The 22,571-nt window shown below is 40.1% G+C and overlaps 1 protein-coding gene and 2 non-coding genes across 13 annotated transcripts in view; 2 read left to right on the top strand and 1 right to left on the bottom strand.

Annotated features, from left to right (window-relative positions):
• Positions 1-22,070, bottom strand: part of Birc6 (baculoviral IAP repeat containing 6) — a 218,981-nt gene extending 196,911 nt beyond the window's left edge. For 8 of the 11 annotated variants that reach the window (XM_074049470.1, XM_020180699.2, XM_020180658.2 and 5 more), the window contains exon 1: positions 21,681-22,068. In XM_074049470.1, the coding sequence (XP_073905571.1) occupies positions 21,681-22,008 (328 nt within the window). In that variant the 5' untranslated portion in view covers positions 22,009-22,068. Of the gene's footprint in view, positions 1-21,680 lie in introns of all 11 variants that reach the window. The other 3 variants (XR_012439655.1, XM_020180650.2, XM_020180666.2) reach the window with 2 other exon arrangements.
• On the top strand, positions 2,686-2,789 carry LOC141415169 (U6 spliceosomal RNA). Its single transcript, XR_012440182.1, has one exon. It is a non-coding gene; the product is annotated as a U6 spliceosomal RNA (small nuclear RNA).
• Positions 11,681-11,784, top strand: LOC141415193 (U6 spliceosomal RNA). The gene has a single exon (XR_012440207.1). It is a non-coding gene; the product is annotated as a U6 spliceosomal RNA (small nuclear RNA).
• Positions 22,071-22,571: the final 501 nt, after the last annotated feature.

The raw sequence follows: 22,571 nt of genomic DNA, 5'->3' as shown, positions 1-22,571 counted from the left end.
GGCCCACACTCATGGTACCAGCTACTTGGAAGGCAGAGAAGATAGGAGGATCTTAGTCCAAGGCTAGCCATGCAAAAGCCAGAGATACTATCTAAAAAAAAGCAAGAGGACTGAGGTGTAGGTCAAATGGTAACGTACTTCCCTAGCCAACATGGGGCCCTGAATTCGATTCCCAGTTCATAAATAAATAAATAAATAAATAGGGGGAAAAAATAACCCAAAACAAGAATAATAGCAAAAAACAGTGAAATTAAAAACAGAAAAAAAATGAAATTAAAATCAGAAAAACATGGCTGAGGTTGAGGATGTAGCTCAATGGAAGAGTATCTGCCTAGCATGTGCCAAGGTACTGGGTCCCAGACTGGAAACCAAAAAAACAAAAACAAAAAAGGAGGAAAACATTACAGAAAAATACACACACACACACACAATAGTTCTTTGTAAAGATCAATAAAACTGGCAATGAAAAAAAGAGAAAACACAAATTATCAATACAGAATGAAAGAAAAGAACACAGTAATAGATTCCATAGACTTTAAAAGAATGAAAATACTAGGACTAACTCTGAAAATAAACTTGACAATTTTGGTTGTCAAAATAACTAAGTTTGGTACTGCATATGTTAAAAGGATAAGAAGGGAATAATAGGAATAAATTTATACCATAAATTAGATAGCACAGATAAAATGTACCAATTCTGTGAGATTCACAAACCCAAAACTCATTCAAGATAAAACAGATAATCTAGTTAAAAAGTTTCCCACAAAAACTCCAGCCCTACATGGTTTCACTGAAAAATTGTACCAAACATTTAAGTAAGAGCTACAAAGTCCAGGCTTGATGGTGTACACATTCAATCCAACACTCAGGAGGCTAAGAGCACCACATAGGGCATTCAAGGCCAGCCTGGGTTGACCCTCCATATGGATGGATTTGCCTCTACAGATTCAACCAACCACAGATCAAAAACAATCAGGTGAGCCAAGTATTGGTGGCTTATACCTGTAATCCCAGCTATTTGCGAGGCTAAAATCAGGAGGATCAAAGTTTGAGGGCAGCCAGGGCAAACAGTTCACAAGACCCCATCTCCAAAATAACCACAGCAAAATGGACTAGAAGTGTGGCTCAAGCAGTAGAGCACCTGTTTTGGAAGTACAAAGTTCAAACCTCAGTCCTACCAAATTATCATCGTCATTGTCATCATAATCAGTGGGAGCATGAGGATGGACTTCGGAATTTCGATCCCCAGCAGAGCCAAAGAAAACTACAGGACAAATGTAGTGTTTGTACTGTAATCTAGAAATGATTTAAAGTACATGGGAGGATGTGTGTAGGCTATGCAAAGGTACTATGTCATTTTGTGTAAGGAACTTGAGCATCTGCAAATATGGGTATCTTGAGGGGTCCTGGAATCAATTCCCCAAGGACACTGAGAGGTAACTGTATTGCTAATTGTACACAATCTCTTCCAGGAAATAGAAGAGGGATGTGTCCAAACTCATCTTACAAGAGTGGTTATAATCTGGCACTAAAATTAGAAAAGACACAAGAAAAGAAATCCATGCCGGGCACCAGTGGCTCATACCTCTAATCCTAGCTACCCTAACTACTCAGGACGCAAAGATCAGGAAGAGCAAGGTTCGAAGATAGCCCAGGCAAATAGTTTGTGAGACTCTATCTTGACCCCTCACAAAAAAAAAAAAAAAAGGGCTGGTGGAGTGGCTCAAGGTATAAGCCCTGAGTTCAAACACCAGTACCAGTAAAAAAAAGAAATACATGTGTCATTATTCCCTATGAAGACTGATGAAAAAAAATCAACAAAATAAGGAATCAAATTTAGCAATATATAAAAAGAGTAATAAACCAAGAACATAGGCTTTTATCCAAGGAATGCAAAACTGGTTTAATAGTCTAATGAAGAAAAATTATAGATTATCAAGTCAGTAAATACATTAGGCACAATTCAACATCCCTTCATGATAAAAGCTCTCAGCAAATTAGAAATAATGGACAACCTGATAAAGGACACTGATCCTACAGCTGTCAACATACTTAATCCTATTAAGGAGGTGGCAAGGATAGACACTCTCACCATTCCTATTCAACATTATCCTACAAGATCTAGTCACTACAATAAAAATGAGAAAGATATAAAGGACATGCAGATTAAAAAAGAAATGAAACTGTCCCTATTCAGACATGGAGATCAATGCAGGGAAAAAAAAATACTTTCACATACTAGAAAAAAATCACACTTTCACATACTAGAAACGATCAATTTCAAAACCAAAATTTATAAAAACTAAAGTCTACAATAACTCTAAAAACATAAAATGTTTAAAGGTGTACAGGATGTGTATGATGACAAAAAAATCATATAAACAAATCAAAGAAGACATAAATAAAACTACATTCATAGACTAAAAGATGGACATACTCCCAAGTGAGTCTAACAGACTCCAATCAAAATTTGGCAATTCCAACCAAAATCCCACATGGATTTTTTTAAATCAAGATAAGCCAATTCTTAAAATTTATTTAAAAAGGCAAAGGAACTAGAATAGCCAAAATAGTCATGATAAAAAATAAAGCTGGGAGCTGGAGTGGCTCAAGCAATAAGAGTGCCTGCCTAGCAAGCATAAGACCCTGAGTTCAAACTCCACCAAAAAAAAAGACACAAAGTTAGTGATCACTTTGGCAGCACGTATACTAAAATTGGAAGGATACAGAGATTAGCATGGCCCCTGCGCAAGGATGAGACGCAAATTCGTGAAGCTTTCCATATTTTTAATAAAGTGCAAATAAGATTTAAAAAAAAATAAAGTTGGAACAACACCATATGACATGATTTTAACGCCTATTGAAAAGCTACAGTTTCACAAAAAGTATGGGACTGGCAAAGGGATAAACACAGATCAGTGCAGAACAGAATCTACAGATACAACTGCATAAGCAAGTGCATTTGGGTTTTTGTTTGTTCCTGGTTGTTTTGGGGTTTTTTGTTTTGGTTTTTGTTGTTTGAAACAGGGTTCAACCATATACCCCCATCCTCAAACTTGTGATCCTCCAACCTCAGCCTCCCAAAAGTTGAGATTACAGATGTGTGCCAGTACACCCAACCTCATTTGGTTTTGTTAAAAATCATTTTTTTTCAATTGTTACAATATTGTTACAATATTCACCATTTTAAACCATTACATGTACTGTTTAACAGCATTAAGTACATTGACACTGTTCTGTAACCATCACTACATTCATTCACAGACAGTTTTCCTCTTGTGAAATTGAAACCCAGTACCCTTAAAAAAAAAAAAAAAGTAACTTCTAGGGACTGGCAGAGTGGCTCAAGTGGCAGAGCACCTGCCTAGCAAGCATGAGGCCCTGAGTTCAAACCCCAGTACTACTAAAAATTTCTTACAAAACTCTCCCCCAACCCCAGCCAAAAAAAAAAAAACTGTAACTATCCTTTGACAACTCCTGGCAACTACTTTCTGTCTCTATGAATCTGACTACTCCAACCTCACGTGAAGGGAAACACACAGTATTTTCCTTTCTGTAACTGGTTTATTTCACTTAGCATACTGTCTTCAATGGCACAGCATAAGGCAGAATTTCCTTATTTTTATGTGTTCATCCATCAATAGATACTTGGGTTGCCTCTAACTTCTGGCCATTTTGATAGCACTGCTATGAACACTGGTGTGCAAGTATCTCTCTGATTCCCTGCTTTCAATTCTTTCGGTGTATGGATGTGAGGGCAATCTGGCTGTGACATCTGTCACCCCATTGATCGCCAGAGTTGATTGGGCTGATTTGGCTGGCTAGGCGGGTGTCCCCTTCCTCCCTCACCGCTCCATGTGCGTCCCTCCCGAAGCTGCGCGCTCGGTCAAAGAGGACGACCATCCCTGATAGAGGAGGACCGTTCTTCGGTCAAGGGTACACAAGTAGCTGCGCTCCCCTGCTAGAACCTCCAAACAAGCTCTCAATTCTTTCGGTGTTCCCCCAGAAACAGAATTGCTGGATCACATGGTAGTGCTGTTTTTAAATTTTTAAGAAACCTCCAATCTGTTTTCATAAAAGCTATACCATTTCACATTCCCACCAGAAGCACAAAAGAGCTCCAATTTCTCCACATCATCACCAATGCTTGTTATTGTTTATTGGTTCATTTTTTATAGTAGCCATCCCAATTATGAAAAAGTAGTATATCATTGTGGTTTGGGTTTACATTCACTAATGATTACTGATGATGAGCATCTTTTCATTTGCTTGTTGGTCATTTGCATATCTGCATTGGAGAAATATCTTTACTCATTTTTTTAATTGGGTTTTTTACTGTTAAGTTTTAGTTCTCTATATAGCCTAGTTATTAATCCCTTATCAAATAAATGATTCACAAATATTCTCTCCCATTCTGTGAACTGCCTTTTTACTGTTGGTACTATAAACTTCTAATGCACAGGTTTTTTAAATTTTCATTAAGTTCAATTTGTCCATCTTCTTTTGTTGCCTATACCACTGATATCATATCCAAAAAACTCACTGTCAGCCAAGCACAGTGGCTCACACCTGTATTTTCAGCTACTTAGCCCGCAGAGATCAAGAGGAATGTGGTTTGAGGCCAGTGGTCACAAAAGATTAGAGAGACCCCGTCTCAACAAAAACAAACCAGTTGTGATGGTGCCAAGATGGTGGCCCCAGGTATGTAGGAAGATCATGGTTGAAGGCTGAGCAAACAAGCAAGATCCTATCTGAAAAATAACCTAAGCAAAAATGGTTGGACACTTGGCTCAAGTGATAGAGCACCTGTCTAGCAAACTGGAGGTCCTGAGTTCAAATACCAGCAACTCCAAAAAAAAAAAAATTGTCAAATACAATGTTACTAAGCTTTTCCCCTGCTTCCTTCTAAAATTTTGTAACTGTAGCTCTTACATTTAAGTCTTTGATCTTTTCTGAATTAATTTTTTACACAGTGCTAAAGATCCAGTTGCTTTCTTTTTTGCGAAAGAGTATCCAGTTTTCCCAGAACCACTTGTTGAAGACTGTCTATTCCCCCAATTAATGGGTGTGCCTCCTTGTCAGAAATCATAAACCAGGCTGGTAGAGTGGCTCAAGCGGTAAGAATTCCTACCTAGCAAGTATGAGACCCTGAGTTCAAATCCCAGTGCCAAAAAAAAATCAAAAATGATACATGTATTTATTTCTAGGCTTTCTATTCTATTTTATCAAGCCATATGTCTGCCTTTATACTAATAGCACACTTTTTGTTTCTGTGGTGCTGGGGATAAAAACCAAGGCCTTGCACATGCAAAGCAAGCAGTCCACCACTGAGCTATATGCTCCCCAGAAGAAAAGTATAAATAGTCCAAGTTTGGTGTTTTGGTTTGTTTCTTATTATTTTGAGGTGCTGGGGATGTACACTTGGCAAGCACTCCACCACTGAGCTCCATTCCCAGCCCAACTTTTCTCTTTTCCAAGATTGCTTTGGATATTCGTGATTCCTTGAAATTCCCTATTAATTTTAGGCTGAATGTTCCTATTTTGGCATGGAGTGGGGGGAGAATCATAAGGATTTTGGAAAAAATAATACTGAATCTATAAATCACTCTGGGTAGAACTACAGTTTGGATATTAAATGTCTCCCAAAGATCTAGGTAGTAAAGGCCTGGTGTTACTGGGAGGTGTTACTGGGATATGGAGGAATCTTATAAGATAAAGGAAGGGAAGTCTTCAGGTCATTGTGGGGGAACTGTGGATCTGTAGTCCTTTCCTTTCTGTCTTTACTCCCTGGCTATGAAGTGAGCAGTTCTGCTCTATGAAGAGCTCCCAGCATGATATATTGTCACAGACCCAAAGCAACAGGATCATGGTGCAAGAGGAGTGGCTCAAGTGATAAGAGTGCTAGCCTAGCAAGTGTCAAGCCCTGAGTTCAAACCCCAATGCCACCAAAAAAAAAATTTTTTTAAAGACAAAACCTTTTAAATTTGTAAGCTGATTATCTCAAGCATTTATTATAGTAATGGGAAGCTATCTAACACAGACAGTAAAGTCATCTGAACAACATACTGACAATATGAAGTGCTGGCAAGGATGTAAAGGTAGTGGAACTCTCATAATATAAAAGCATAATGGTAGAGGCACCCTAGTTTGACAGGTTTTTATAAAGTCATTTACCAAATGGTGCTTTAATCCCACTTGTGTGTTACCCTAGACCCACAAAAATGTAGGTTCACATAAAAACTTATACTACATTTGCTTTTGGGAAGCATATTTGCACAAATTAAGGGCAGGGAAACACTCAGCAATTCATACAACAATTTAACACAAATGATGATAATATGGGATTGATTGAGAGCTTTTCTGCATCAAGTGAACCGCATAACATGTGCAGGAATTTAAAGTTTTTGTTTTTGACATTTCTTTTGATATTTTTACTTATTTTTTTTAACCATGCTCAGTTAAAACCCTGTACAAAAAATTCAGGAATAAGGCAGGCTTACACTATATATATATATTACAGTATATATATATATATATATATATATATAGTGAAATACTACTCAGAAATAAGCAGAAAGGGCTGGCAGAGTCAGTGCCTGCCTAGCAACCATGAGACCCTGAGTTCAAACTCCAGAGCTGCCCAAAACGAAAAAAAAAGTGGTCAAACTCCAGTCCCACAGACACAAAAAATTATATACTATGCTGGGTGGGGGAGCTTTAGTGGTACAGTGCTTGTTTACAAGCACACAGCCCTGGATTCAAACTTCCAACACCACCAAAAAAAAAAAAAACAGACAAATATCCACAATATACTATCAACTAAGGGCAAGGAAGCAGTTCATAATTATGATCCAAATTCTATAAAATATATTGAACAATAGAAAAAATTAAAAACAAATACAAAAAGGTTAACAATAGCCACTTTTAGGTAATAAAATAGGTGTCTACTCTAATAAAGTGTATATAATTCTAAAAGTGAATTCACTCTTAACCAGGCACCGGTGGCTCATGCCTGTAATCCTAGCTATTCTGGAGGCAGAGATCAGGAGGCTCTCTGGAGAAATAATTTGAGAAACTTAACACCAACAGGGCTGGTGGCTCAAGTGGTAGAGTGCCTGCCTAACAAGCATGAAGCACTAAGTTCAAACCCCAGTACCATCAAAAAATAAATAAATAAGTAAATTCACTTTTAGAATTGAAAATTTCAGAAGACTGAAGTTGTTTTTAAAAGTTAGTTACCAAGTCTAACATTCATTTTAACAGTAAACTCTTATCAATACAATTATGTATGTTCAAAAATATTATCAGAAATGCAGTATCTTTGCAAATTGACTTAACACACTGAAAAATTCCATTTCCACTAAGATCAGATTTCAAAGTTTAAAACTATTGTACTATATATAAACACCATTTAAAGTAGTAAAGAAGGTGCAAAGTTACTGTTAGGCTTACACAAAATTTTAAACAAAATAATTTTTTTTGTGATACTGGGATTTGAACTCAGGGCTTCACACTTGCTAGGCAGGTACTCCACCATTTGAGCCATGCCTCCTGCCCTTTTTTTCTTCTGGTTATTTTTGAGACAGAGTCTTGATTTTTGCCCAGAACAGTCTGCACCACATCTCCTATCTTGACAAGTGTGAACCACCACACTACTGGTTGAGATGAGGTCTCCCAATCTTTTTGCCTGGACTAGCCTTGAACTGTGATCCTCTCAATCTCAGTCTCCCAAATAGCTAGGATTGCAAGCGTGAGCAACCTACACCTGACCTAAAATATAATTAAAAGCCAAATAAAGGCTGGTGGAGTGGCTCAAGTGGTAAAGTGCCTTCCTAAAAGCCAAATAAGTATTTTTATAAAACAGACTTTGGTGCAAAACAAAGTTTGGTAAAATTTGGTGGCTGGAAACAAAGAAAGGGTAGCAATGATAAAATATACTTCAGAGACAGTATTGCCCCAGGCCAGAGAACCAACATCTACCAAACTAAGAAGTTCTCCAAAAGATATAGAATTACTGGAAAGTTCCAAGTTCCAATTCTCTTTTTCACTTTAACCAAAATTGACACCAGACTCCTTTTATTTTACTATACATCATACACACACACACACACACACACACACACACACACACACACACACACTTAAAAGTTTCCATGGATGGTGCTCATCTCTGAAGACCTACTATTTCCTCCAAGACACTATGGGGCCTTCTTTCATCTATCCAATGTCACAGTTAAACCTCTCAAGGCATTAGGACACACAAGTTATCTTCTTTCACGATGCTCACCTGGATAAAGCAAAATTTGGGGACTACTCTGTCTAGTGTTGCTCAGAGAACTCTTAACCATCTGTGAATAAATAGCTGCTGCTGTACGAAGTTGTTGTCCATGTGAGAAGTAACTCAGATACAAATCTAGACAATAGCTGGGTGTCCATGGTTCATAACTGTAATCCTAGCTACTCTGGAGGTAGAGATCAGGAGGACTGCAGTTCGAGCCAACCCAGGCAAATAGTTCTTAACACCCTGTTTGGAAAATACCCAACACAAAAAAGGCTTGGCAGAGTGGCTGAAGTGGTAGAGCACCTGCCTAACAAGATGAGACCCTGAGTTCAAACTCCAATCCACCAAAAAATCAAGAAAACAATTCTACAATTTGGAATATGTGCTCATGTGAACTTCTATTTGGAGCTCATATTTGAAACTACTGTTTTCAGCTTAGTATATGTAACATCTATCTCCAGAATGACTGTCACACAGACACCTCACATTACCTATATTTAAAGTCCACCCAAGGCAAATTCCACCCAAATACAATGAAAATCCATCTAGCTGTTTTTGCCTACTGTAGCAGCAAATGGTCAGGAACAAAGTTCCCCTGGATACCTGCACTGCACCATTCAGATCTTTGCTAAAATGTCACCTTACACAGACCCTCCCAGACCACTTAACTGCACACACCCAACACCCTATTCTCATACCAGCTTTAATTTTCCTTATGTCATTTATCACTTTTGATACACTGTGTAGTATGTGTGTGTGTGTATGTGTGTACATGCACATGTGTAATAGACCTCTTCCCACTAAAACATGAGCTCTAGAAAAGCAAGTACTTTATAGTATCACCAAGGCTTCCCAATGTTTTTTCAATAGATCAACCACTTTATGTGGTTTAAAATAATTTTTAATATATCAAGCTATTATTTGGTAAAATGCAATACTCTTTTTTGTTTCTTTTGTTTTGTTTTTGTTTTTGTTTTTTTTTTCTTTTGCAGTACTGGGGCTTGAACTCAGGGTCTATACCTTGAGCCATCCCACCAGACCTATTTTTTTGTGTGTGTGTGTTAGGTATTTTTGAGATAGGATGTCGCCAACTATTTGCCCAGGCTGGCCTTGAACTGTGATACTCCTGATCTCTGCCTCCTGAGTAGCTAGGGTTACAGGTGTGAGCCACCAGAGCCCGGCAATCCTCTGTTTTTAATACAACATGAAACAAAGACATTTTTAGATATGAGAGTATTGATAAAGCCAGCCATCTCTGTCTTAACACCTTTCTTCTCTCCTCTCCTGTCCCTAGTAAGAGGTCATTCTCTACTCTAGTGGCATTTTGATGAAAAAGTATCAGAAGCCTTAACTGATTCAAAAATCAACCAAAATAAATTATAGCAAAAAAGGGACAAAATAGAAAGCAGAAGAACCAGGCATGGTGATGCACACCTGCAATCTCAGCACTCAAGAGGCTGAGACAGGAGAATGAGTTTGAGGTCAGCCTAAGCTACATACAGAGTTCCTGGTCAACCTGAGCTACACAGTGAAAACCTACTTCAGAAAAGCCAAGAAAATAAAAATAAACTTAGCCTCTGATATAGCCTACTGTTTACAGACATAATTTCAGTATGTATTCACTCAATGCCATTTTAGAAACAACAGGGTAATTTTTGTTAACAAAGTTGGGAGGTTTTTCTTACAAAGAAAAAACTGTTTAAGGTTAAGGAGAATATTATTAAATTCAAATAACCATCTCTAATTTATCCCAGACATACCAACTACCTTGCTGATCTGATAGCCTACATAGTCCAAAGCCCTACACCTAGCTGCGCATTACAACCAGCTCGTATGCTTCCAAGGCAAAAATAAAAAGTATGCGTAGGCTCTACTCCAGACTACTGAAGTCAGAATACTGTGGCCCAAAGAGGGTGATTTTTAAAAGCTCCCCTGATGATTCTAATGAGCAACCAATGCTGCAAACCACAGCCCTGTGCCACATCCCTGATCTTACTTCTCTCTCTCCTGCTTTATCAAATCACAAAGATTTTAAGTTCCTGGTGTACACAATAAATCTCAAGATAGTCCCATCTTCCCCTACTTTAAATTTTATATAATTTCTTCTCAAAAGTAGGCATGATATTTACCTCTTCTAACATACATCCCTAATTGACCGCACTCAAACTGGATCAGAATCACTTGTTTTTAGGAGCACTGTCCATTACTGTCCCAGACTGTTTTACACAGCAATTACTTTACTCCTTTTAATTTGTATCTCCATTATCTCTTAGCTACACTTCCTTCTTTTTGTATCTTTATTCTCTCCTCTTATATACTACAGTAGTTCATCATAACTTTTTTTGTATTTGATATGCTACAGTTTACATTCATTACTATATCAGGTGATACAGTCTGGGCAAGTATTACTAGCCAATTGTAAAGATGGTAACTCAGCACTGTACATGTAGCTCAGTGGTAGAGTACATGCCCAAAGCCCCAACACTACAAAAAAACTGCTAAACTTAAGGATAGTAACTTAGAAGTATCTTGTCAAAGGCACCCTTTCCGTGATGCATGGGAAGTAATACACTAAGAGAGAGGTACCCTTTGCTCAATCCCCCACTTCTCATACCAGTACTATTTTACAGAAATCCATAATTTATCTTCTATCAATTGTTACAACCAACATTCCTAATATCTGAACACTAAATGATCAACAACGTAAAATATGGTTAAACTACAGAGTCCAAGTTGTACAAGGATATAATATTTCCACATATACCTATGTTCCCTCCCAAGCTCCCCACTGGAAGGACAGTAAAGAAATAGAGGGCATTAAACAAACCATGAGTCAGGTGCTGGTGGCTCACACCTGTTAACACTAGCTATTCTGGAGGCTGAGATCAGGAGGATCACAGTTTGAGGCCAGCTTGGGTAAATAGTTCAAGAGACTCCATCTCCAAAATAACCAGAGCAAAATGGGCTATAAGAGTGGCTCAAGCAGTAGAGCATCTGCTTTGTAGGCATGAAGTAACACTGAGTTAAAACTCCAGTACTGCCAGGAAAAAAAAAAAATCCAATATCCTTTACCACTAGACAAGAACTGCTTGGACAAATATTAGGCAGACGGCTAGGGAGCAGGTTTCAAATTCATCTTCCTGTCCCCACAGTGCAGACAAACACTTATTGAACTGAACTACATAATTTAAAATATCAATGCAAAAAAACAACATTTATTGAGTATGTATGGTAGGGCAAGCAATGTTCTACATGTACCAGTGTATTAAATCTTTCTAACTCAATGGGTTGAGTAGTAATTATGAAGCAAACAGAGTTGTTAAGCATGTTGCCTAAGGTCACAGTTGGTACTTTGTAAAAAAGCAACTGGAACTTAATCTGGATCAAAAGTTAACATCTGTGCTCACTTTGGCAGCACACATACTAAAACTGGAATGATACAGAGATTAGCAGGGTCCCTTCAAAAGGATGACATACAAATTCACGAAGCTTCCATATTTTAAAAAGACATCAGCCAGGCACCAGCGGCTCACGCCTGTAATCCTAGCTACTCAGGAGGCAGAGATCAGGAGGATTTTGGTTCAAAGCCAGTCCAGCCAAACAGTTCACAAAACCCTATCTCAAAAAAAAAAAAAAAGAAAGAAAGAAAGAAAAAGCTTTCACAAAAAAGGTGGAGTGGCTTAAGTAGTAGAGCACCTGCCTGGCAAGCATAAAGACCTGAGTTCAAACCCCAGTACTGTTCCCCAACCACCCCAAAGAAAGCCAACATACTTAACCATTACACAGGGGTTCCTCTATAAACACAATTACCTTCCAAATCAAGCGCTGGAGATGGAACCCAGAGTTCATGCATATTAGACAAGCATTCCATCACTGAGCTATATCCTTACCACCTTCCTCTACCCTGAATTTTGAAATGCCTCTGGACTTCCATACTTGAATGAACTTCGAATTACCTCAAAATTAACACAACTGAAATGACTAGTCCCATCTCACTTCTCAGCCTTTCTCCAACAAAAGTTAGTCACATTTACTTGTAATATATATTTGGATTAATAAAAGTCATTCATCCCACTAAGCAAAATAGAAACATAAGGGTAATTTTCACCTTGTCAATTTCTCTCATCCCTCACATTCATCAAATCATATTGTTTCTATCTCTTTAACTAGTGATGAGGCTCTCATCCCTTCTCACAACTGGGTATTACCTTCAAATCTAATTTTTTTTTTTTTTTGCAGTACTGGGGTTTGAACTCAGGACCTACACCTTGAGTCACTCTGCCAGCCCTTTTTTGTGTTGGTTTTATTCAAGATAGAATCTCACGAACTATTTGCCCAAGCTGGCTTCAAACAACTATACTCCTGATCTCTACCTCCTGAGTAGCTAGGATTACAGTCATGAGCCACCAGCACCCAGCTACCTTCAAATCTTTTTAAACACAACTTTAATCATATCATATCATAACTTATAATGGTTCCGTACTATTGACATCAAGTACAAACTTCTTAAAAGAAAGTACTATGCCCTTTGCTATGTTTCGCTTTCAACTTCCCCCACACATACATTCTAAATGTCAACCCCTCCCAACACTTTTCTTTGTCCCCTGGATTCATGGTGTTCTGTGTCTTTGAACAAACAAGTACCTTCGCTTACAATGATTATCCCTACCACATTCCCTCCCCACAATTTCCATCAAAACTAATCACAGGGCTGGAGGTATGGCTCAAGAAGGAGATAAAAATGTATTGCTCTTATTTCTACTACAGTTCACCCAGCCACATTTCCATACATATGGAAAACTCAAAGAAAATATTGTAATTTTAGTAACTACTTATAGCAAAAACAACTACTACACTCACCAACCTTTCAATTAGCCACTGATCCTACAAAAATAAAAAAACAGAGCTGATGGAGTGGCTCAAGTGGTAGAATGCCTGCCTAACAAGCATGAGGCCCTAAATTCAAACCCAGTAACCACCAAAAATAAACAAACAAAGCAAAAACACTATGTGGCACTAATAGTATAGGAAGCATAGTTCTAGATGCTTTACATATAACGACTCATTTCAGTTCTCACAAAAACCTTTCGAGGCAGACCAAGGTTTAATTAGGACCAGGCAGCTGGGCTCCAGAGTCCGAGTTCTTACACTGCCTCTCATTAACTCTAATGGATAAATTCTCTGCTAGCAAAACCATCTTTAAGCATTCAGCAGTTAGGAAAACGTGGGAGGAAAAGTTAAAATTTGAAGAAATGTGTAGGATCTTTAAAACACAACAAAGGCTGGCAAAGTGGCTCAAGAGGTAGAGCACCTGCCTTCCAAATGTGAGGTCCTGAGTTCAAACCCCAGTACCACCAAAAAAAAAAAAAAAGATTTTAACACATAAATTTGCTATAATTAGTTATTGGAAAGAGTTTTGCTAAAAAAAAAAAAAAAAAAAGCAATCCAACATAAACTAGGTCATTTAACATCACTAAAGTCAGTCTACTCAAACAGCCAAAGTATGGTCCAATGGGAGATGCTGCCGAATTAAGTTTCTATAAAGAACTTAGATGCACCCAAAAAACTATCTTCTAGGGCTACTGAGATTCCAATTCCGTAACATGTTTATTATCTTATCAACGAGTAACTGAAAGTAGGACGGCTTCATGTACCAAGTTAGTCAAGAATCAGGAGCTGGAGTGAATCATTTAAATTTTCCATCACTGGGATATTTTGTATTTTATCCAAAAAATTTATTTCTTACGGAGTACATAGGTTCCATCACTTTTTGGAAGAGGCAGCTCTAGGTTTTACATTTGATTAAGCTGTTACAGGCCCGGTGTCATACATACATCTATAATCCCAACACAAGGGTGGCTGAGGCCAGAGGCTCTCAAATTCCAAGTTAGGCTGGACTACACAGCAAAACACTGTCTCAAAAAAAAAAAAAGGGAGGGAGGAACAGAGAAAGGGAATGGAGGGAGGGAAAAGGAGGGAGGGAGGGAAAGAGGAACTATAGTGTATTTAAATACAGAATATGGATAGGTCTGCATCAATAGATTCAACCAACCATAGATTAAAGACAATCGGGGGAGGGCCAAGGATGTAGCAATTGCATGCCCAAGGCCTTGGGTTAGAGCCCCAACAGACACTCCACAAAAACCTGTTATATAAGGAGACAGGGAATACAACCAAACTAAACTCCACTGAAGCTAGAGCACACTACAAATATCTTTTTTCTTATTTATAACCACTATACAATTTCCTCAGATTAAAGAAAAAGGTAGATTCTCAAAAAGAAATGTAGGGGGCTGGGGAGTTGCTCAAGTGGTAGAGCGCATGCTTAGCAAGTGTAAGACTCTGAGTTCAACCCCAAGTATTACCAAAAAAATCCCAAAGACTTCCAGGAAAAAAAAAAAATCAAAAGGAAATGTAAAACTGGAATACTTAGCTAAAAACACTGAGCAGCTTTTTCCTCTTTTTATTGCACTATAGATTTGGAACCCTCTTCAAAAACTGAAGAGACATGACTTCCTCCTACATGTATACTACAATAACCATTGATCAGAATACACACACACACACATCTTGTACTTTTTGTACATAAACTACGTGAACAATCTATATACACACAGAACTAGAAATACGACAGTCTTAACTTCATTCTGGTATTTAAACACAAATATACTGAAACATACTTATCTAAATGGAGATATTTATCACTAACATTTGTATTTCCATCTACATTTGAATCTCTATCTTGTGATAAGCATTAAGTCAGTGAACAGGTTTTTAAAGTAATCATAAGGAGCATGACATTCCTAAACACCCAAGAGGCACAAGAGGACAGGCTTACTGAGTACCTACTATGAACTAAGGACCTACTATGTTTATGAGACACTTGTTTTTTGAGACACTTTTAACATGTTTAACCACTTAATCTTCACAACCAGCCTACTACATATTAATCTTAATTCACAAATGAGGAAGCTGAGTTCAGGAAGTAAGTAGCTAAAATTCAAAATTCAGAACCACCTGCCAGGCGCCAGTGGCTCACACCTGTAATCCCAGCTACTCAAGAGGCAGAGATCAGTAGAATTACAGTTTAAAGCCAGACCAGGCAAACAGTTCACAAAACCCTATCTCCACAAAAACCCATTACAAAAAAGGAATGATGGAGCCGCTCAAAGTATAGGCCCTGAATTCAAAATCCAGTACAGCAAAAAAAGAAAAAAAAAAAAAAAAACAAAAAACAAAAAACCACCTTAGACATAAAACCTATGCTGTCTCCACATATCCTCAAAAGAAACTTTTTTAAAAAAGAAAGACAAGAGCTGGGGGCACAGCTCCTCAAGAAGTAGAGTACTTGCCTGGCAAAACAAAGCCCTGAGTTCAAGCCCCAGTACCACCAGAGAGAGAAAGTAAAGATAAACAATACAAAATGTACTATATTAGAGTGGGCAAACAGGTGTTATTTCTGTGAGCAAAAGAAAAACTACCACCAGTAATTAAGTAACAAAGCAAAAACTAGATAGATTTTGTAGGCTAGTACAAAGTGATAAACCAGATAAAACAGTCCAAGTTTTGGGTTAGGTTGAATACTTAACACAAAATATGAAAAGGCCTCAAGTAAAAAAAGAAAAAACACAAGGTATGTATGAGGAATTACATGTAAGTGCAAGGGAACCTTTTTTCTTTCCTAAGTGATACTCTGGTAAGTAGACTGTTCTAAGCAGTTTACAGGCATTAGTACTTAACCCTCACAGTACATCTTTCACCCCCATATCAGGAAAAGAGTAAACTAGAACAGAAATGCTTATCAATTTGGTGAAGGTTACACAGTTACCAAGTTTAAACACACACACACACAAACTAGGATCTTAACCCAAGCAACTTGTCTCTAGAACCAAGCAACTTTGCAACTGGCATGCTAAAGTACACGAACCAACAAGAGCTACAGAGAGGTACATATCTAGCAAGGTGTACAGTATGGTCAAGTAGCATATGTAAGTTTTGGTTTTTAAAACCCAAAGTTGGCAAACAAATATTTAAAAAGAAAAAAAAAAAAAGAGGCAAGCCAGATGCCGGTGGTTCATGCCTGTAATCCTAGCAACTTAGGAAGCAGATACTAGGAGAATCGCAGTTCCAAGATCAGCCCAGGCAAATAGTTCAAGAGACTCTACCTCAAAAAAATAGTTCAAGAGACTATATCTCAAAAAAAAAAAGTTTAAGACCCTACCACACAAAAAAGGGCTGGTGTAGGGCCTGAGTTGTTCAAACCCCTGTACTAGGGGAGAGGAAAAAAAGGAGGCAAAAATGAGCATGTGAAAAGATGCTTAACATCATTATGTCATGAGAGAACTTCAAATTAAAACAAGGAGAGCCAGGCACTGGCTCCTAGTTACTCAGGAGGCAAGAGATCAGGAGGATCACAGTCTGAAGCCACCCCTGGCAAATAGTTCATGAGACCCTATCTCAAAAGTTCCCAACACAAAAAAGGGCTTGTGGAGAGGTTCAAGCAGTAGAACAAGCATGAGGCCCTGAGTTCATCCTAGTACCAAGTACCCGCTCCCTGTTTTAATTTAAAAATACATATATAAATAAAACAGAAGACACCACTACACACATATCAGAATGGCCAGAATCCAAAACACTATCACCACCAAAGGCAGGTTAGAATTAGAAGCTCAGGAACTATCATTCATTACTGGTGAGAATACAAATGGTACAACCGCTTTGGAAGACTGTTTGGCAGTTTCTTAGGAAAGTAAATATACCCCTATATAAGTAATAAATCCTAATAAAAGAATTTATTAAAAAAAAAAAAAGTAAACATAGTATTACCACATGGCCCAGCATTTGAGTTCCTTAGAATTTTACTGAAATCCTACACACAGATGTTTACAGCAACTTTATTCATAATTGACAAAAGGTAACAAAATGTTCTTCTGAATGTAAATGTATAAGCAAACTGTGGTACATCCAGGCTATGGAATACAATCAGCAGATCAGTGCTAAAAAGAAATGGAAGCGCCTTAAATACATATTAAGTGAAAGAATCCAATCTGGAAAGTCCACATACTGTATGATTCCAACTATGGCATTCTGAAAAAGGCAAAACTATCGAGACAGTAGTTGCTAGAGGGCAGAGGAAAGGGAGGGATGAATAGGTAAGCAGAGGATTTTCAGGGCATTGAAACTATTCTGTACCATAGAATAATGCCAGATATATATATATATATATCCTTATACATTTTTCCAAAGTCAAAGAATGTACAACACCAAAGAAGAACCCTACTCTAAGCTATGAACTTCGGGTGATGATGGCTGTTTAACACAGGTTCATCACTGTAACATATATACCAAGGAGTATCCCCTGCTGATAACATATACGGGGACAGAAGATACATAGGAACTCTGTACTTTCTGCTCAGTTCTACTGTGAACCTAAAAACTGCTCTTAAAAAAAACAAGTCTATTCTAAAAAATCAAGGAATGTCTTTACTTAGCAATTAACAAACTCACTGGTATACATGCATAAAATCAAAAATATGTATATTTTGTACTAGGCATTCTCAGGAAGGGATACAAACAAGCAGACAAGGTATCCCCCCACAAGGAGTTTAAAATATGTGAAGCACAAATATTTATAAACAGCTAAAAAACTGAACAGGTGGCTCCTAGTTACTCAGGAAGCAGAGATTAGGAGAATAGAGGTTCAAAGCCAACCCTATCTCAAAAATACCAATTATAAAGTCAGGTGCCAGTGGCTCAAGCTTGTAATCCTAGTTACTCAGTAGGCAGAGATCAGGAGGATCGAGGTTAGAGACCAGCCTGGCAAATAGTTTGAGAGACCTTATCTCAAAAAAAACCAATCACAAAAAAGGGCTGGTAGAGTAGCTCAAGATGTAGGCCCTGAGTTCAAACCCCACTACCACCAAAAAAAAACCTAAAAAACCAAAATTTAATGTTTAAGACAGCAAAAACAGTAAACTGTCAAATTATTAAGACAGACAATAGGACAGGATGTGCTTAGGCGTTCATTTCTGGCTAAAGGAATCAGAAAGGTAAGCTGTCCTACTGGTCTTGAAAAACTAGTAAGATCTGCCTAATTTATTGCTAGGATCTGGTGCATTCCAAGAAAAACCAAAACTACTACAGTTAGGAAAGAAAATTAAGTGGACCAGGGTCACAAAACAGAGATTGGAAAAGGCCAAATCATGAAGGGTCACTGAAAACCAGGCCAAGGGAGCTCTAATAGGGAACAAATACTTGCCTAGCCTATGTATACCCTGATGGCTTCTCAAGCTAGTGAAAGTATATTTATAAAGTGTATTTTACATCAGATACATCTGAAAACATTAGTAGACATAGTTTAAAAAAATCATCTTTATCACCCAGTTGAATACACATATAAACAAGTCCAGCTAACCATCCTTTTATTTCCAATATATATTAACAGGCAACCTATAACCCTACAAACTGAACTTCATGCACCCAAAGAAATTCTATATGGTTACCCCACTCTTTATCCCCTCAATGATGTCTTTCTCTGATGTAGAAAGCAAGGTGGCTCACTGCCCATGAACTGAAAAGATGGGGTTATGTTAGGACCATGATCACTACTGGCACCTTCTCCCTACTACATTCTTTAAGACTGTCACCCTGTATTAACCATTAGAAGCAAACTTATTAAATACTTACATAGTCCAGGTTAAACATAAAATGTATCAATCCCTCCCCAATCATCTGACTAGATTACATTCACAAGACCGTATACAATCCCTGGTAATTATTATTAATAAATAACTTTAAGCCAAGCCCTGATGGCTACTTTGGAGGCTGAGATTAGGAAGATCCCAGTTCAAAGCCAGTCAGAGAAATAGTTCTCAAGACCCCATCTCCAAAATAACCACAGCAAAATGGGCTGGAGGTGTGGGTCAAGCTTTGCAAGTGCAAAGCTCTGAGTTCAAACCCAGAACCACCCAAAAAAAAAAAAAAAAGAAAGAAAAATTTTAGTTCTCATATATAAAAGGTTTTGGATTTAGCCACTGTTAGTTTCATTTTTTTTTTCCTGTAATTCTTTTGTCCTGTAAGCCATAAACTCCTCCACATATTTTTAATCATGTACTCAATCCTTATGCATGGCCATCTGCAAGTGTGTCCTATCCATACATTTCTAATTAACAAATGCCTGGCAGGGTGCTGGTGGCTCACGCCTGTAATCGTAGCTACTCCGGAAGCAGAGATCAGGAGGATTGTGGTTTAAAGTCAGCCCCAGAAAATACTTTGGGTGACCCTATCTCGAAAATACCCAACACAAAATAGGGCTGGTGGAGTGGCTCAAGTAGTAGAGCACCTACCTAGCAAGCATGAAGTTCAAACCCCAGTATTGCGCCCCCCTCAAAAAAAAATGCCTGGATATTTTGCCAATTGCCAAATGCTCACACACTGAGGCATCTACCTTTACATTTGTATTATAAGTTTTAAACCTAAAACTCTCCTCCTTAGTAATCCATCACTATGATGAATATTTTCTTTTTTTCCCATGTACAGGCACGTAACAAACCCTGACACTTATCATTATTCGCAACCATGGCCTCCAGACACAAAAAACCCTCTAATAAAACTCCTCTTTGTATCAAAACACTTGAATACTTTTGTTAATATGATCTTTTTGTATAAATCCTAACATACTAAATCATATGACTGGCATATCCTGAATTAAAAATCATGAAAATATTAGATATAAAAGATACAAACATGAATTACAAAGCATAGCCATGTATGAAAATGGTAAAACCAAATTAAGGATATTTATGGGGGAGAAAGGGGAAGAGGATTTGAGGAATGCAATCCAGGAGAGACATGGGGAGTATGTTTCCTATGAGGTGGTGATAGATGGTTGTTGCCTGTAGTAATTCTTTATTCCTTTTCATATTGTAAACAAATTTTAAGTGAATTTTTTAAAAAGATGTCTAATTGCAAATAAGCATCTCCCTCTCATATACATAACAAGTTATGTTCAAGTTATGATAGTCGAGACTTCTGAGACATACTTTCTATCATTTACCTAAGCCACGAAAACGAAAAAGTCTACAATCCAAAACTTTCTCTTAGACATCACTTAAATATATTCCAGGTTCATATTCTGTAACTATACATAAACCAGTTTTTTTGCAAGTCTCACATCAACAAAAATTAACATCTCTACTTTCATGTTTATATCCCTGAATTGCCATTTACTCCTATAAGTGCATTATTACTCACATAGTAAACTTTTCCTTATATGTCTATGTTAAGATACAAGTGAATTGGTAGACCACATAACTACTTCTGAGCCGGAGTTTATGGGCTCAAGTAAGGAGTCAGTGCTTCTCAGCAAAAGCAACTTGAGTACCTCTTACACTTCCATTGTCTAAACGCAGTTGTATGGTTTATCTCTCTGCATGAGTCTAACTCACTCATACACCAAGATTGCAATCTTAACCTATGTCATCTAAATTAAGTCACTCATGGTTTAACCACAAATGAACTGTCATCTCAGCCACATATGATATAACACTGCAGGCTGTCCACTGAGCGAGTGTTCGCCTCCTGCAGTGTACAAGTGCAACCCCAGAAGTGCTCTCCAGTGGGAAGGGTTCAGACATACCTCCAAATCCCAATTTTTGGCTCCCTGGGGTAAATCAAGTCGAGAGGGCCAGATGTTCTACCTAATTACAAACCCCGAGGTCACTAGGGGGATCGGTGGAAGCCCCGAGCTAAGGAAGCAGGTCTAGTCCTACTGGCCTTGGGCCAAAGTCCCACAGTCGCGGACCGCACAGTTCAGGCAGCTGGCCCGCCTACTTCCCTCCCCGCCCCCACCAATGGCGCACCCCACCCCCACCCCGGACGCGAAGCCCGCTGGAGGTCCCCGCACCTGCGAGGACCTTCGAACAGCCAGTCAGCCGCTTCTGCCCCGGAAGGGAGGGCTCGGAGGCCGGCTCGGACACTCCCGTCCCTCACCCACAGCCTCCAACCTCGCCCACGGCAGCAGCCCTTCCAGCCCTTCGCAGGGCGCTGGACCAACACCTTATCCCCGACCTAGGCTGGGGCCGGACCTCGGCCAGCGCCGAACTCCGAGGCCTCCTCTCCTCTCCCTTCCTCTCCCGGAGGACAGAGCCAGCCCGGGCGCTCAAGGTTCGAGAGGCAACTCCCGCTGTTCCCCGACTCTCCCGCCACACTTCCCTTCCCAGCTGCTGCCACCCAACACGCCGAACCCCAAGGTCCTCCTCCGCCAGCTTCCGGGCCTGCTTTCCCAGCCAGGCCTGGCCCTCCCGCTACTCGCTTCCCTCCAGCGGTCGAAGACCCGGGACTGGGCAGCTTCCTCGACCGGCATCCCCGGCTGCTCCCGCCCGGCGTGCGGCACACTCACCGCTGAGCGCCGAGGCCTGTAGGGTGGCCCCCGAGGTGCCGTCGATGACTTTGATGGTCCCACGACTGGTGACGGCCAGGATGGCGTTGAGCGCCGGGTGATAGGAGAGGCTGTGCAGCCCGTCGGCGTCGCAGCGCAAGCAGCCGTCTCTCAGCACCAGCCACTCCGAGACCCCGGCCGCCCCCGCCCCCACCGCCGCTGCCGCCGAGGAGCAGCCCGGGCCCGAGGCCGCCGCAGCCGCCATCTTCCGGCCTGCGCTCAGCACAATCACACTGGAAAGCGGCTCAGTGACAGTCCCGGGAGGTGCTGCACCACCGCCAGTCACCATCCGGGGCCAAGGGGCAAGCGGAGCGCGTTAACCGGAAGTGAAGTCAGGCGCCCGCACGCACGCGGGACGTCGGTCGCCGGGCCGCAAGGGCCAGGCTCGGAGGGAGGCTGGCAGGGGGAGGAGAGAAGTGCGAGGGGCGGGCCCGGGGGCGGGGCTGGCGGGTGGGGCATGCGCGCGAGGGCTCGTGCGTGCCACGCGCCGCTGGGCTGGCCAGGGCTGGCCAGCTGGGCGTCCGCTACGTCCCAGAGTCTGCCTGCGAGCTCGCGAGTGGTAGATGGTGGAGTTCCGCCCTGCGGCCCCGCAGCTGGCGGAGAGGGCGGTGCTGGGCTCCGGATGTTTCCGCTAGACGGGATCTCTGGCCCCGCGACCTGACTGATACGCCCCGAGGTCCTGCACAGTGTCCCTGTCGCCCCCGACCGTTCCCAGCATGTGCCGCGCAGCTGCTCGGCGGGAGCCGGAAGCAGAGCTCGGTTGGCCCGGGTTCCAGGCTGAGAAGAAGCTGTCCGGGAAGCCGCTCGGGTTGACAACGCCTGCTCGCCCTATTCCCAGATCTTTTTCTTTCT

The sequence above is a fragment of the Castor canadensis genome, chromosome 12, assembly GCF_047511655.1.
Source record: "Castor canadensis chromosome 12, mCasCan1.hap1v2, whole genome shotgun sequence".
Classification (NCBI taxonomy): Eukaryota; Metazoa; Chordata; class Mammalia; order Rodentia; family Castoridae; genus Castor; species Castor canadensis.
Note: the sequence above shows the minus strand (reverse complement) of the source record. Positions and strands in the feature narration are given on the sequence as shown.